This window comes from Syzygium oleosum, unplaced genomic scaffold (genome assembly GCF_021117445.2).
Source record: "Syzygium oleosum isolate NSW1041296 unplaced genomic scaffold, Sole_v2.1 Sole_v2.31, whole genome shotgun sequence".
Taxonomy (NCBI): domain Eukaryota; kingdom Viridiplantae; phylum Streptophyta; class Magnoliopsida; order Myrtales; family Myrtaceae; genus Syzygium; species Syzygium oleosum.
The window spans coordinates 995,908-1,012,628 of record NW_026607515.1 but is presented as its reverse complement, the minus strand read 5'-3'; the positions used below and the strand labels follow the sequence as shown (position 1 = coordinate 1,012,628).

Sequence of the window (16,721 nt, the reverse complement as noted above, 5' to 3'; positions counted from 1 at the left end):
ACGATTACAACAATTCCCCGTTGGTCATGAACTACGATTACGGCTAGTATAGTTTATTTCAAAATCTACTAACAACAATATTCATCTATACTTATAATAAGCCCCCGAACTCACCGATTGGCAAAATCATCGCAACCAACCAGCCCGTGCATTTTATGAAAGATGCACGTGCATCGCACGAAGATGCACGTAAGATGCACGAGTTCACTAGGGGTCTTATTTGAAACTAAGTTAGTAATTTCAAAACTTTATTTAACACAAATCAGTTCATAGTCCTTTCTTTAGAAAACGGCCCCAATTTAGGGTTGCTAAAAAAAACATAGCGAGAGACAACTATAAAATCTTGAAAAAAGCTTTCTAAGCTAAAAAAAACTTACCACGGTATAGTGAGAGAGAAAGAGCGAGTGATGGCTTCTACGATGAAGTATTGATCCACCAATCGCGACCCCTCCAAAAAATACGTCTGATCAAAATCAAGGGTTCGAGCTCTTTGGCCCTGCCTGTGAAGCTTCTAAATTCAGGGAATCTAGTATTGATGAAAGACAACTAGAGCAAGAGCATCTTCTGGCAAAGCTTCGCTCATCCAACGGACACGTTCTTTCCGAGGATGCTGATGACTGATAAATTCAAGATGACTTCTTAGGAAAGTCATGATGAATCGAAACAAGGGAAGTTCACGCTTTAAAGGGATTTAGAAGGCGAGTACGAGGTGATCCAACACTTGTCTCTTTATTGAAAAAGTGCGGTGTACAACAAGTCCCTACGAGCTGATGAGATGTTTAGGATCACTTCTCTTGCTTTCCAAATTCACAAGAGTTGCTACTTCTTTGCCAACTAGCCTGAGCTCGGGCTACAAAAACATGAGCTCGCCTAGGGCCTACAATTACAATAATGCCCCGTTGGTCATGAATTACTATCACGGCTACTATAGTTTATTTCAAAATTTACTAATAACGATATTCATCTATACTTTTAATAAGCCCCCGAACTCACCGGTCGGCCAAATCATCGTAACCTACGAGCTCGTGCATTTTATGAAAGATGCACGTGAGATGCACGAATTCACTAGGGGTCTTATTTGAAACTAAGTTGGCAATTTCAAAACTTTATTTAACACAAATCAGCTCAGAGCCCTTTCTTTAGAAAACGGCCCCAATTTAGGGTTGCTAAAAAAAACACAGCGAGAGAAAACTATGAAATCTTGAAAAAAGCTTTCTAAGCTAAAAAAAACTTGTCACGGTCTAATGAGAGAGAAAGAGCGAGTGATGGCTTCTACGATGAAGTATTAGTCCACCAATCGCGACCCCTCCACTAGTTGCTTTCTCATATTTGTGATGCTCCTTCCACTTTGCTCTAGCATAGATACCCTAAGTGAAGGCACTCTCACGTACCCAGGAGGAGCCACTCTTGTGTCCACTGGTAAGAGGTTCGAGATCGACGTCTTCTCTCATGAAGGGATTTTCGACCCTAGGATGCACATATGAATATCGAATCACCGTCTCGATCACCAACCGAGATGACCCGCTCATCAGCCCCGTAGGCTGGTTCGGCTTCGTGAATGGCGAACTCAAGTTATGGGATGAATAACGACAGATCCGTCTGATCAAAATCAAGGGTTCTAGCTCTTTGGTCCTGCCTGTGAATCTTCTAAATTCAGGGAATCTAGTATTGATGAAAGACAACTAGAGCAAGAGCATGTTATGGTGGTTGGATATGTTCTTTTCGGGGATGCTGATGACTGATGAATTTAAAGTTGACTTCTTTGGCAAGTCATGATAAATCGAAACAAGGGAAGTTCATGTTTTAGATGGATCTAGAAAGCGAGTACGAGGTGAACCAATACTTATCTCCTTATTGGAAGAGTGCGGTGTACAACAAGTCCCTACGAGCTGATGAGATGTTTAGGATCGCCTCTCTTGCTTTCCAACTTCTTAAGGGTTGCTACTTTGCTGCTAGCTAGTTCGAGCTCGGGTTACAAAAACATGACCTTGCCTTGGGCCTACGATTACAACGACGCTTCGTTGGTCACGAACTACGATTACGGCTACTATAATTTGTTATCAAAATCTACTAACAACAATATTCATTTATGCATTTAATAAGGCCCCGAACTCATGGATCGGCCAAATCATCGTAACCGACGAGCCTATGCATTTCATGAAAGATGCACGTGTATCGCACGGAGATGCACGTGAGATGCACGAGTTCACTAGTGGTCTTCTTTGAAACCGAGTTGGCAATTTCAATACTTTATTTAAGATAAATCAGCTCGGGGCCCTTTCGTTAGAAAACGGCCCCACTTTAGGGTTGTCAAAAAATATACTTAGCGAGAGACAATTATGAAATTTTGAACAAAGCTTTCTGAGCTAAAAAAAACTTGTCACGATCTAGTGGGAGAGAAAGAGCGAGTGATGGCTTCTACAATTAAGCATTAGTCCACCAATGGCGATCCCTCTACTCGTTACTTTCTCATGTTTGTGATGCTCCTTCCACTTTGTTCGAGCATAGATACCCTAAGTAGAGACACTATCACGTACCCAGGAGGAGCCACTCTTGTGTCCCCCGGCATGAGGTTCGAGCTCGGATGTACATAAGAATATAATATTACAGGTCAGATCCACATATCATCGTCTCGGTCACCAACCGAGATGACCCGCTCGTCGAGGGTCGTTCTACTTCATGGATAGCAAACTCAAGTTTTGGGATGAGCAACGAAAGATGCGTCTAATCAAAATCAGGGGTTCGAGCTCTTTGGCCTTGCCTGTGAAGCTTCTAAATTCAGGGAATCTAGTGTTGATAAAAGACAACCAGAGCGAGAGCATCTTCTAGTAAAGTTTCGATCATCCAACAAACACGTTCCTTCCGGGGATGCAGATGATTGATAAATTCAAGATGACTTCTTGGGCAAGTCATGATGAACCGAAACAAGGGAAGTTCACGCTTTAAAGGGATCTAGAAGGCGAGTACGAGGTGATCCAACACTTGTCTCTTTATTGAAAAAGTGCGGTGTACAACAAGTCCCTACGAGCTGATGAGATGTTTAGGATCACCTCTCTTGCTTTCCAACTTCACAAGAGTTGCTACTTTTTTGCCAACTAGTCTGAGCTCGGGCTACAAAAACATGACCTCGCCTTGGGCCTACGATTACAACAATGCCCCGTTGGTCATGAACTACGATTACGGCTACTATAGTTTATTTCAAAATCTACTAACAACAATATTCATCTATACTTATAATAAGCCCCCGAACTCACCGGTTGGCCAAATCATCGCAACCAACGAGCCCGTGCATTTTATGAAAGATGCACGTGCATCGCACGAAGATGCACGTAAGATGCACGAGTTCACTAGGGGTCTTTTTTGAAACTAAGTTAGCAATTTCAAAACTTTATTTAACACAAATCAGCTCATGGCCCTTTCTTTAGAAAACGGCCTCAATTTAGGGTTGCTAAAAAAAACATAGCGAGAGACAACTATAAAATCTTGAAAAAAGCTTTCTAAGCTAAAAAAAACTTACCACGGTATAGTGAGAGAGAAAGAGCGAGTAATGGCTTCTACGATGAAGTATTAATCCACCAATCGCGACCCCTCCACTAGCTGCTTCCTCATGTTTGTGATGCTCCTTCCACTTTGCTCGAGCATAGATACCCTAAGTGGAGGCACTATTACATACCCGGGAGAAGCCACTCTTGTGTCCGCTAGCAAGAGGTTCGAGATCGGCTTCTTCTCTCATGAAGGGATTTTCGACTCTAGGATGCACATATGAATATCGAATCATTGTCTTGGTCACCAACCGAGATGACCCGCTCATCAGCCCTGTAGGGTGGTTCGGCTTCATGAATGGCGAACTCAAGTTATGGGATGAATAACGAAAGATCCGTCTAATCAAAATCAAGGGTTCGAGCTCTTTGGTCCTGCCTGTGAATCTTCTAAATTCAGGGAATCTAGTGTTGATGAAAGACAACTAGAGCAAGAGCATGTTATGGCGGTTGGATACATTATTTTCGGGGATACTGATGACTGATGAATTTAAAGTTGACTTCTTTGGTAAGTCATGATGAACCAAAACAAGGGAAGTTCACGTTTTAGATGGATCTAGAAAGCAAGTACGAGGTGAACCAATACCTGTCTCCTTATTGGAAGGATGTGTACAACAAGTCCCTACGAGCTGATGAGATGTTTAGGATTGCCTCTCTTGCTTTCCAACTTCACAAGGGTTGCTACTCTGCTGCTAGCTAGTTCGAGCTCGGGCTACAAAAACATGATCTTGTCTTGGGCCTACGATTACAGCGACGCTTCGTTGGTCATGAACTATGATTACAGCTACTATAATTTGTTCTCAAAATCTATTAACAACAATATTCATTTATGCATTTAATAAGGCCCCAAACTCATGGATCGGCCAAATCATCGCAACCGACAAGCCCGTGCATTTCATGAAAGATGCACGTGTATCGCACGAAGATGCACGTGAGATGCATGTGAGATGCACGAGTTTACTAGTAGTCTTATTTGAAACCGAGTTGGCAATTTCAATACTTTATTTAAGACAAATCAGCTCATGGCCATTTCGTTAGAAAACGGCCCCACTTTAGGGTTGCCAAAAAATTACATAGCGAGAGACAACTATGAAATTTTGAACAAAGCTTTCTGAGCTAAAAAAAACTTGCCACGGTCTAGTGAGAGAGAAAGAGCGAGTGATGGCTTCTACAATTAAGCATTAGTCCACTAATGGCGATCCCTCCACTCGTTGATTTCTCATGTTTGTGATGCTCCATCCACTTTGCTCGAGCATAGATACCCTAAGTAGAGGCACTATCACGTACCCGAGAGGAGCCACTCTTGTGTCCGCTAGCAAGAGATTCGAGCTCGGATGTACATAGGAATATGGTATTACAGGTCGGATCCTCGGATCATTGTCTCGGTCGCCAACCGATATGACCTGCTCGTCGAGGGTCGTTTGGCTTCGTAGATAGCGAACTCAAGTTTTGGGATGAAGAACGATAGATGCATCTGATTAAAATCAAGGTTCAAGCTCTTTGACCCTTCCTGTGAAGCTTCTAAATTCAGGGAATCTAATGTTGATGAAAGACAACCAAAGCGAGAGCATCTTCTGGCAAAACTTCGATCATCCAACGGACACGTTCCTTCTGGGGATGCTGATGATTGATGAATTCAAGTTGACTTCTTGGGCAAGTTATGATGAACCGAAACAAGAGAAGTTCACATTCTAGAGGGATCCAAAATATGAGTATGAGGTAATCCAAGACTTGTCTCCTTATTGGAAAAGCACGGTGTAGAATAAGTTCCTATGAGCTAATGAGATGTTTAGGATCATCTCTCTTGATTTACAACTTCAGAAGGGCTCCTACTTCGCTGCTAACTAGTCCAAGCTCAAACAACAAAAACATGACCCTGCCTTGGGCCTACGATTACAATGAAGCCTGATCGGTTATAATTTATTCTCAAAATCATTGTAACAATAATATTCATCTATACTTTCAACAAGGCTATGAACTCACTAGTTGGATGAGTAAACCACGTACATGCAGCAAGAAAAGTTATTATTGACAGCCCAATGTCAAATCGGTTGGGCAGATGAAGCATAACATGCTTCTAATTTTATTATATTAATCACCAAAGTCAAAATGTGATGGCTTATTGAGTAATGACAAGCTTAAATCGCTCCTTTGAGCTCCTTTGACCTTCCACATGTCCACCTACATTCGCCTGTGCATAAGAATATTATGTGGTTACAAATTGTGTTCGTGGCTTAAAAAACTCATAAAAACTGATTATGTGTTGCTAGTATAAACGTACTATTTGACATAGATAATTCTTTCAAGGTGGGTTTTCGAAAGATTTCAAAAATCATATATCGTTTTGTAACACTGTCTTAATAAACCATTAGCCAATTTAGCCTTTTGGAAGGAAAAAAAAAACAAAAAGGCTTAGCTAAACGAAAATTCCTTGAAAATAACCCTATAAGCAACCAAGAATGACAAAGTCATAAAAGGATTTAAACATTTCCTGTCTCTTCAATCTCTCTAAATTCATTTCTTTCGGTCATTAAATTATTATGTTCCCCATGTCAAGCCGGGAAACTTCAACTCTGCTTTCGGTGGTTGTCAAATCTGAAGGTCAACTCTCAGAGCTTTTGCTTTACATTTTCTCCATTATTACTGCCGGATGTGATCGCTTTTAAAAACAAGATCGTACAGAGAGTAATTAATTACTTACCGAGAGCTTGGCATGAGTAGGACTCTGATTAGTCTGTACTTAATTAGAGGTTAATCAACACTTAACACCCATGTCATAGGTGAAAGAGACAATTAGAGTTAGTCATATGTTTGCTACCAAACCCAGACAATTACACGCCACATTAACATAGTTCCAAATTAAGAATTTTAGTCAACCAGAAGGCCTTATTAGAGTTTCTCCGATAATGGAGTTAAGATAATATTAAGACCGATAATCTTTTTATTTTGTTAGAAGCCATTTGATTCTTAGTCCGACTTTCCATTTCCAATTGAGAATTATGGAGGTTTTGACAGGGACTGAGGAAAGTGGTGCAATAGCTAATCCCATTTGTTATTATAAACTACTAATCATGTGGATTTTGACTTGACTAGAAGGAAAGAAACTACTGTCTTCATTTGTGGGAATATTCAAATCAGTAATCATATCAGCTCCCCATTTGCGATTTCATACAATATGACCTAATTCTTAGTATGAAGAATCATGTTACCCACCAAGTTAATTTTGGTCTTCATCTCATTTTCTTCCCAATACATGATTTTAGTCCACTTTATCCTTGCACTTTGTCGGTTGAATCACTCACTGCCATCCAGCAATACTGGTTTTTTGAGATATTATATGGGTATCCAAACTTTCATTTAAATTATTACTGTTGATTCAACACAAGTCTCTTCGTTCAATCCTATCGGATAAGATTTCTTGCATAGAGCAAGCGATGTTAGCCCCTTCTATTGCACACATATCGTAATGGTTGAGTTATATAGTGAAATTGCTTCATTCTTTTTTCCTAATTAAGGGACCATCAGATCCATGCCGACCATCGGAAAAACGAAATCATTGATAAACCACAGCGGGGCTCATTGCTCTACACTTTTGATCAATTATTGCGAGCCTCAACTGCCCTTTCGACCTTATTACACGTCATATTGCACTAAAAGTCGTACACAAATTCTAGGGGAATCAAGTCACGCAAACCCTAAATGATTCCCCTCGCAACCCTACATTAAATATAATCCTAGTTGCTCCCATTTTCAACGATCTGTTGCACCATCAATCTTGGCTTCAAAGGAGGATTGTTTGCATTAGGAGTGTTGCGATCCAGTCTGGTGGCTAAGCTTAGGTTGGATTCACAGACCGTTCTTTATATTTTTTAGGGTTTTCATGCATAAAGTGGCGCGAATGCAGAGACAAGGTGGGTTAGGTATAACCTGACACATGCAATGCAGTGGACTTCATAGGGAGAGTGGACTAAAGATTGTTATATTAGAGAGTTGTCAGCTTCTTCTATTTTTATATGGCGGCCTCTCCTTCTTCTCCGATCTCTCTTTTGTCTCCACATGCAGTCCGCTGGTCGTGCGCTCCCAAAAGAAGAGCATTATGAAGAAGCTCGTCCATTTTGATGTTATTGTCTAGGTCAGGAGAGGAGAAAGAGGAAAAAAGAACGAAGAAATTTGCATGTGATGCTGCTTCTACAAGCAACGAACAGCTCATCGTTTTCCATCATGCCCACTATCATTGCACTGGCCTTCTGGTAATTCCTCTCTCTCTCTCTCTCTCTCTCTCTCTCACTCTGAGAGAGATAAAGAATGTAACTTCTTCTTCTTCTTCTTCTTCTTCATTTGGATTGTCTGGCACTGTTTGCAGATGAAGATGGGAGTGACGAGACCCATCTTTTTACTGAGGAAAGGAGTGTGAAGGTGCTTCCATCTTTCCCAGAAGCCAAGAAGACTAGAAGTAAGCAACTTTCTATCTGGTGACCGAGAAAAAAGACGCAAAGAAAATGATGTTTTTTCCTCAGCTCCACGAAAGATTTCTCCATCTTCTGGAGAATGTGCAAAATGAGTTCTTTTTTTTTTTTTTTGGATAAGCAATGAGTTCTCTCTTTTGTGATATGTTCGTGCTCTTGAGTATCACGAGCTTGTGCTTTCTTTCTTTCTCATTACTAGACTCTGCTTTTTCAAGTTTTACCCTCTAGAAGTTCGAGTTATCTTTTTAGTTTCTTTGCACTGAGTGCTGTGAAATCCCAGAAAGATCACAGGATTGTTTGAGGAAGGAAAGTCAAGAATGGGGTCCTCTAAAGTTAGGTTCTAGCTTCAAGATTGTTGATTTCTTAGTATAAAATGGCGACTTAGTTGAACTAACCTCAACCTGTAATCATCCTGCTTCAGGAACAAAAGTCTAGCATGCCTAGCCTGCTTTGCTTGACCAGGCAGGAAAAATGAAAGGTCTAAGGTCAAGAATTGCAGCATAAGTATACAATCAAGACAAATAATATATTCAACTCACGCACATGACAAAAAGAAATTGGCATCGTTTGGTTTTGTGTGGGAAAATTAGAACAATTCAGATCTCGAAAGTGTGCTGGCTTTTTGAGCTGGGGGAGTAAATGGAAGTAGAATATAGTTGGAGAAAGTCAGACTTTACACATTAATGAGATGAAATATATACGATTCTACCTCTTTCATTTTTATAGCTTGGAGACTTTTAGTTTACCTTTTTCTAGGGAATTCATGAAGATGAGTACAAACTTGCAGGAGCTGCTCGTTCTTCGAGTCTAACTATTCTCCAAGTATTGCTGTGAAGTGACTGTAGAAAATGGAAGGGAAGTTCGTCGTTTTTCTGACAATTCTCTTGTTGGAATCGATTTGCTTGAATGTCTTGGCAAAACCCGAAGAGGATAAGCGAGCATTACTGGATTTTCTTGGCAATGTTTCCCTCTCGCGCGCTCTCAATTGGAACAAGGATTCTTCTGTTTGCCAGTCCTGGACTGGGGTCACGTGTAATAACGACCAATCGAGGGTCATCGCCCTCCAGTTGCCTGGAGTGGGGATCAGCGGTCCAATACCACCGAACACGCTGAGTCGCTTATCGGCACTTCAAATTCTGAAACTCAGATCGAATAGTATATCGGGATCATTGCCGTCTGATTTTTCCAAGCTCAAGAATTTGACTGGCCTTTATCTCCAGAGCAACAACTTCTCGGGTCCATTGCCTTCGGATTGGTCCGTTTGGCCGAACCTCACCGTTGTTAATTTGTCTAACAACAAATTCAATGGGAGCATACCCTCTTCAATATCCAATTTGACATACCTCGCGGCTTTGGATCTGGCGAATAACTCGCTTTTTGGAGAAATTCCTGATTTTAATCTCCCAAATCTGCAGATGCTGGATTTGTCCAACAATGATCTTGCAGGACGCGTGCCTCGGTCGCTTCAAAGGTTCTCTAGTCAGACATTTGCAGGAAACGATGTTTCCTTCGAGGATGATGCATCACCTTCGGCTCTTCCAGCTAAACCTCCTAGCGTCGGACCACCCAAAAAAGCCAGCAAACTCAGCGAACCGGCACTTGTAGGAATCATCATCGGTGGTTGCATACTCGGAGTCGTGGCAATTGCTCTTTTCATGATCGTGTTCTGTTCGAGTGGAGGAATCAAAAGGAGAGCATTGCTGAAGTCGCAGAAGCAAGAAGTGTCTCAAAAGAAGAGAGGGGTCGCCGAGAGCCAAGAAAAGGACAACAAGATCGTGTTCTTCGAGGGCTGTAACTACGCATTCGATCTCGAGGACTTGTTGAGAGCTTCTGCCGAGGTGCTTGGGAAGGGGACGTTCGGGGCGAGCTACAAGGCGTCCCTGGAGGACACGACCACGATGGTGGTTAAGAGGCTGAAGGAGGTGAGCGCGGGCAGGAAGGAGTTCGAGCAGCAGATGGAAATGGTCGGGCGCATCAGACACGAGAACGTAGCTCAACTCAGGGCGTACTTCAGCTCGAAGGACGAGAAGTTGCTCGTGTACGATTTCTACGGCGAAGGGAGCGTGTCGTCTCTGTTACACGGTAAGCACGACGGTTGATTTGCTAACTGCGCTCAACTGTCGTTTTACTTTGTGAAGTCATGCATCATTTTTTAACGTGTGCTGGTCTAGCTTAGTCTGGCGTTTTTCCTGGATCATGATCACCATGAACTTCAACTGTGATCAGCTCCAACATGTTCGTTTTCTTCTCGAAGATGTAAGTCATCCGACGCGTGTCTTCACAATTTGCAGGCAACGTACGCGAACGCCGGGGTCCCCTGGACTGGGAAACTCGCCTGAAAATCGCGATCGGCACCGCACGAGGCATCGCTCACGTCCACACGCAAAACGGCGGAAAGCTCGCCCACGGCAACATAAAGTCCTCGAACATATTCCTAAACTCCGAGGGATTCGGCTGCGTGTCGGACGTCGCCTTGGCTCCGATGATGAACCAGATCCCCCTGCCGCTGATGCGCATCTCCGGCTACCGTGCCCCGGAGATCACGGACAGCAGGAAGCCGTCGCAGGCGTCGGACGTCTACGGCTTCGGGGTCCTGCTGCTGGAGCTCCTCACGGGGAAGTCCCCGGTGCACGCCACGAGCGGCGACGAGGTGGTCCACCTGGTCCGGTGGGTGAACTCGGTGGTCAGGGAGGAGTGGACCGCGGAGGTGTTCGACATGGAGCTCCTGCGGCACCCCAACATCGAGGAGGAGATGGTGGAGATGCTGCAGATCGGGATGGCCTGCGTCGCGAGGATGCCCGAGCAGCGGCCGAGGATGCCCGACGCGCAGCGGAAGGTGGAGGAGATCCGCCGCGTGCACACCGCGACGCAGCCGACCCCGGAGATCAAGTCCCCGGGATCATCGGCTTCCGCTCCGCCGTCCCCGGCGGGGTCCCCGCCGCCCTCGGCGCGACAGCCTTAGAAGGGGTCTTATTTTTTTTGGGGGTCAATTCAATCTCGAGTTGAACGCACGAGGCTTGATTTGCTCGAATCGATTATGAATTCCCAGCACGGGAGGATTGTAGAATTTTGGAAATCGTGTTGACATGGTGGGAGCCACGTTCGGACCCACCACCGACGCCCAATCTTCGAAAAATCTGACCGAAATCATGTTGACACGGTGCGGTCACATTTGGAACATTCAACGCCAATTCTTAGACCCCGCCCCCCTTTTTTGAGATTTGACCGCCCCCCCATTCCCACCCATCCAAATTCAATTCAATTCAATTCCAAATTCCCAAAACCCGCGTACCGAAAACGCGAAGACGCCGGCCCCCCCCACCACCCGGAAACGAGCCGACACGCAGCCCCCGGCCCGCCACCCACCCCAGCCCACAGAATGCGACGCCGGCGGTGACGCCGACGGCCGACCCCGCCACAGTTCGCGGCATCCCCAGATGTGCTCACGCTGACCACCTCCAAAACAAAATTAATTAATCAATCAATCAATCGATTCAAGAAAAAGTATCTAAAAAATTGTAGTTATTTTCAGTTTTCACCGTCATTATCTCGTTCCCTATTAATTTTTTTTATTTTCCGAGCGCACCTTGGCCGGCCATTTATCTCGATTATTATTATTCTTTTTTCTGTTGCGCTCTTCGAATTCAATCGTAATTAGTTTTGACCCGCGTGATTAGAGACACGAAATTCGGATTCGGCCAAAACACGGAAGATAATTAATTAATTAATTAACTGTGGAGCGATTCCTTTTCTTTCACGGAAAAAGAAAAAAAGGAGGAGGAGAATAACAGGGTTGGGGTGGGGCAAAATCCGGGCTACTTTCGGCGAAAACGCAACCAAGCCACCCCTCACACGGAACCGCCCGGGCCCCACACGGCTGAAAAGAAAAATTAATAATGAATAAAATAAGGAAGAAAATGAGCCAATGAGACGGCGGGATTATGAATCCAAAGACCAGACCTTTTCGTATTCGGAACAAAAAAATGAAATAAAAATAAAATAAAATAAAATAAAGGAGCATTACATAATTGTTAAAGTCATCATCATCACGCTCGCCTCCTTCCTCTTCTCTCGCGCAGAATCTCTCCATCGCTCTTCGTCTTCCCTTCTCGTCCCCGCCGATCTCTCTCTCTCTCTCTCTCTCTTTCGATTTTCAGGTACGTTCGGCCGTCTCGTCGCTCGTGCTTGTTCGCCGCTTGTTTCGGCTCCGATTGTGGTTCTCGGTTTCCCGGGAATCGTCCGGCGCGTGTGGTTGAATAAAATCAGGCGATCTCCGTTCCGATGGCGTCCAAGAGGATCCTGAAGGAGCTCAAGGATTTGCAGAAGGATCCCCCCACATCTTGCAGCGCCGGTAAAATTTCCCTCTGTTTTTTTTTTTGTTCTTCATTTTTGGCGTCTCTTTTGCTCGTGCGTATCTGTGGTTGTTGATGATCTAGTGTCGATCGATGGTTAGATGCTTCCGTGTGTAGATGTTGTTGTTTGAGGGTATTTGCTTGCCGAGTTGGATTGAACGGTGCTTGTCTCGGTTTCGCATCGTATTAGAATTTTGGAAGCTTCTAGAATCGTAGAGCAGGAGGCTCTTCGGCACCGATGTTTCGCGGGAATTGTGCTGTAGAGAAAGATCGATCTGTTTCTGTGGAGGGCTGCTTGGACGTAATTAGAACTTGTTCCGGCTTTTTTTTTTCACCTAGAGAGGGCTAGAGCTTCTGATGTTTTCCAGGATTGTTGTTTCTGAGTGGTGGAAGTTTTGTCCTCCTTGAATTAGCTTTAGAGGGTTGCGCGTATTATCGGGGACAACAGACCTTTTCTTAGAATTTGCCCATGGAGTTCCTACTCCTTCAGTGCTGAGTTTTTCTTTCGATCGAGGCGTTTTGTTAAGCTACATATTGCCCTTGAGATTACCTGGAGAGAATTTCGGATGATGGCGAAGATGGTCTGTCCATCGGGGTTGGGTGTCAAGGTGAGAAAGTTGGGGAAAGGCTGATTTGACCTATCATTTTTTGTATCCTCTCTTTGCTATAATTGTAAAATTAGGGTGGCACCTTTCTACAAGCATTTCTAAACCTGCAATTTCCCTGATTGTGACGGCTACAGCACCCTTGATCAATTTGAATTGGGGAGCAACTGAGTATGACGGGGATGATGCTGCTCAAGTTTATCTATCGATTCATGCATGCCCATTTTGTTAATATAATGTTTTGTCAGTTCCTTTTCTGGCAATAGGACATGAATGTCTTTGATATATCTCGCAACATATGCAATGGTTTATTGCCGACATTGGGCCACTAACATTGACAATTGTGTCCACCAATTCTTATATTGAATTGTCATGTTTGCAGGTCCTGTTGCCGAAGACATGTTTCACTGGCAAGCTACAATTATGGGTCCCCCTGATAGCCCTTATGCTGGGGGTGTTTTTCTTGTAACCATACATTTTCCTCCAGATTATCCATTCAAGCCTCCAAAGGTTCTCAATTGCTGTTTTTTGTTTGTGGGCTTTGCTAGTTTGAGTGCTTTTAGTTTTGCAGTTTCAAATTATTAAAATCCTTTAGAGCCAAAGGAGCTCCATGCATGTTCCTACATCTCCCTGATTATGACGGCCAAGTACATATAAGATGGTTCACGTGTATCCATTGCTTTCAAATTGTGTGCTGTCCTTCATTGTTTCGTTCTTCTCTTTACCAGTTTTCCATATTGAGAATAAAGAAGCAGTACTTGGTTTCCCCTGATTCATTTTTTTGAAAAATCGACAGTGCTTTATTCAAATGTGAAAAGAAAAACACGTCGATCATGTAAAGAGTTAAATTTTATACATTTGTTGCATAGCTTTTTTATGCTATAAGAATACCACCCTTCGCAATTAAGTTCAATTAAGTTCATGAATTACTTTCTGCCTACTACCTGTAAAAGTTTTCTGATCCATCATTGAATATTATGTATGAGGTGCCAAATACAGAATGGAATGATGGGAGTATGCTTTTTTGAAAGTTGATTTATTCATAAGCTTGAATTTGTTGGAAGTGGGCCGTTCTGTTCCCAAGGTGTGTGTGTTGATAATTTGTCGCGATCTTTCTTGTGATATGCCAGAGAATTTATTTAGGAATGGCATGTGATGTTGGAGGTTGACAATCTAAAAATGTATGTTAGCGAACTCTAGCAGTTTGGTGCTTGAAGTTACTTGCTGGTCCACCACCACTTGTTCCTTAACCTCCGATAGGCATAGGAGCACACGCTAACTGTTTCCTTCTGCTAACTTTGATTCCTCCTGTAGTTTCTTTGTTTTGAAATTTTGCATTTAAAAATTGAACCAATTTGACATTGCAAATAAGCTTATCATGCAGCAGGCTAATATCAAAGTAAATAAGCAAAATAGCAGCACTACCTTGTGATAGGAAGGCTTACATTGATATCTTGAATTTTTTCTCCTCTTTCATATAGGTGGCATTCAGAACCAAGGTTTTCCATCCAAATATTAACAGCAACGGGAGCATTTGTCTTGATATTTTGAAGGAACAGTGGAGTCCTGCCTTGACCATTTCCAAGGTGATTACGCTTTAAAACTACATTGCATTCAGGTCCTCGCTTAGCATATTCGTGGCCATAGTTGATGTTCATATTTGGCAAAAACATTGAACTGCCTCTAATAGATCGAAGTTATACTTAAGAAATCCCTCTCTGTTTGTCTCTTCCTGAAATCGCCATTACTTCTCTATCAGGTGTTGCTTTCAATCTGTTCTCTTTTGACGGATCCGAACCCTGATGATCCTTTGGTACCGGAGATAGCTCACATGTACAAGACGGACAGGAACAAGTATGAGACAACTGCAAGAAGCTGGACCCAGAAGTATGCCATGGGCTAAATAAAAGCAATCATCATTCGTATGGGCGAAGGCCCCTCTTTCTCTTCATTCTTGTCTATGGATGTAACATTCGGATGATATGCTTAAATTGGAACTTAAGAACGAAGTGATAGCATTTTCTCAGTTAAAAGAAGAAACTCTTATCTCAATGTTATATTGTTTGTGCGAAGGGTGGTCCGTCGACCATCGAATATGTCGAAAGCTTTGAAGACTCCTCTTGACTTCTTTATGTAAGTTAATCTCGTTGCACTGCATTTCATTTCTGTCGTCGTGTTTGATCCTTCGTTCTAGGTTGTGATCGGCGATACAACTTAATACTTGAGTTTGACTCAAGTCGAGTATAAAAGGCTGGATACTTGACTCCGATGTGTGAATGTACCATCCGTAGATTAAGCTCGCGACCTAGTGGATTAGTTCTGGCTCGATTTGATGGAGTAGTCGAGTTACTTCTGTTCACTCAAATTTTAATAGAATCAAGAATCTTCGAGTTGATTTCGAGCACTTTATTGAAAAGCTTGAATTCCTCGTGATAAAGTATCCCTACATAAGGAAATATGTCGATTCAATTTCCTGAATACTCTTGAAATACGGTACATGTAATGAATTCAGGGAACTAATGGAAATGGCGTTGGGGTAGGATGCCGCGTCATTGACTTGGTTAGTCGAGGGAGTGGTAAGCTAGTAAGGAAATGCAACATTTTCTAGATATGTGTACATTCAGGAGTTGGTATGCTTAAAAACCGATTAATGTAACTTGACAAACTCTTACCTTGTGAATGATTGTTGAGAATTGTATATGATAAGACGAGAGAGGCAACTAAAGCAACGTATAGATAAATTGAATTTAGAGCTTTCGATAACATTAGTGTGGTAACTCTTTCTAAAGTTCAAATAAAGCATGTAAAGGCGCATGACAAGTAGTAGCGCTTGCGCACCCCGTTGATCTCTGCCGTGAGATAACGAGAGTCTCATGTGAGGGATCATTCTAAAGCTATACTGGTAACGGCGAAATTCACCATGCTTGAAAAGAAGCCCATATTAAAACAGGCCTAACCCACATCGGGAACCTACGAACGAAAGTGAAGGATTCGAGCTGGCCTTAACCGAACTGGGCCACCTCCACACGAGAATCGCTGAACGCAAGCCCCGTCCCATCCAAAGAAACTTCCATCTATGCATCTATTGTCTTAAGTTCCTAATTAGGTTTACTCCTAAATTAGAAGGACTCATCTTGAGCTCACCAGGCTCACTTCAAAGGCCACAACCTGAACCACGAGAGGCCACAGTCATTCACGATCGCGAGCACCACACTAAACTCGTTCATCACCTTCATCAACGGCCTCCACGTTCCGTTAACATCTGGCGAAGCTCAAGGAGAGAGTACTCGGAAAGATCGCAAAGCGAAAAGCATCGATGCGTGGAAACGAACACTGTAGTATGGCAGCGATCGCAGTTGAAAAAATTGAATGAACGGCGGGCTTAAACGATTTGTACTCCCCAACCACGCAAAGCGCTAAATCATCCCATGCCCATTATTACCGAGAGTAAATTCCAGACGAAGCTCGAATTATTTTTAAGGCTCGAAGTCAACTTTACCGGCTGCATTAATGACGGGCTTCTTCCCTCGAGGTTAATCGCGATTTCGTTGCCCCCCTTTGGATTATTTAATGTGAACGGGAATATTCTCTCATTTTTCGGAGAAAAATACAGAAAAAATTTGAGCTTGGTAAAACAATTGTTTTGACCATAGCCTTCTCGAGGGTCACTGCTAGTGCTTCCGCTCCTTCAAGAGCTAAAGTTGCCTTTTAGAGGTCATGATGCGATGGGGGATTGAACATAAGCACACTTTTGCACTT

The 16,721-nt window shown here is 43.1% G+C and overlaps 2 protein-coding genes across 2 annotated transcripts; both read left to right on the top strand.

The window, feature by feature from the left end:
- The first annotated feature begins 7,242 nt into the window (after positions 1-7,242).
- On the top strand, positions 7,243-11,003 carry LOC115686071 (probable inactive receptor kinase At4g23740). The gene is made up of 5 exons (XM_030611259.2): positions 7,243-7,378; positions 7,602-7,789; positions 7,903-7,992; positions 8,793-10,087; positions 10,297-11,003. The coding sequence occupies exons 4-5, from the start codon at positions 8,854-8,856 to the stop codon at positions 10,965-10,967; spliced, it is 1,905 nt and encodes a 634-aa protein (XP_030467119.2). The 5' UTR covers positions 7,243-7,378; positions 7,602-7,789; positions 7,903-7,992; positions 8,793-8,853; the 3' UTR covers positions 10,968-11,003.
- A 1,055-nt stretch (positions 11,004-12,058) lies between these two features.
- LOC115686073 (ubiquitin-conjugating enzyme E2 10) lies at positions 12,059-15,074 on the top strand. Its single transcript, XM_056304214.1, has 4 exons — positions 12,059-12,356; positions 13,345-13,472; positions 14,444-14,548; positions 14,722-15,074. The coding sequence occupies exons 1-4, from the start codon at positions 12,287-12,289 to the stop codon at positions 14,863-14,865; spliced, it is 447 nt and encodes a 148-aa protein (XP_056160189.1). The 5' UTR covers positions 12,059-12,286; the 3' UTR covers positions 14,866-15,074.
- Positions 15,075-16,721: the final 1,647 nt, after the last annotated feature.

What these genes read in the sequence shown, in the direction of transcription:
- LOC115686071 (XM_030611259.2), top strand. Translation starts at nt 8,854, where the DNA reads ATGGAAGGGAAGTTCGTCGTTTTTCTGACAATTCTCTTGTTGGAATCG. An exon ending in CGTGTCGTCTCTGTTACACG is followed by an intron (nt 10,088 to 10,296) that starts GTAAGCACGACG and finishes CACAATTTGCAG; the next exon opens with GCAACGTACGCGAACGCCGG.
- LOC115686073 (XM_056304214.1), top strand. Translation starts at nt 12,287, where the DNA reads ATGGCGTCCAAGAGGATCCTGAAGGAGCTCAAGGATTTGCAGAAGGAT. An exon ending in CCCCACATCTTGCAGCGCCG is followed by an intron (nt 12,357 to 13,344) that starts GTAAAATTTCCC and finishes TCATGTTTGCAG; the next exon opens with GTCCTGTTGCCGAAGACATG. An exon ending in ATCCATTCAAGCCTCCAAAG is followed by an intron (nt 13,473 to 14,443) that starts GTTCTCAATTGC and finishes TCTTTCATATAG; the next exon opens with GTGGCATTCAGAACCAAGGT.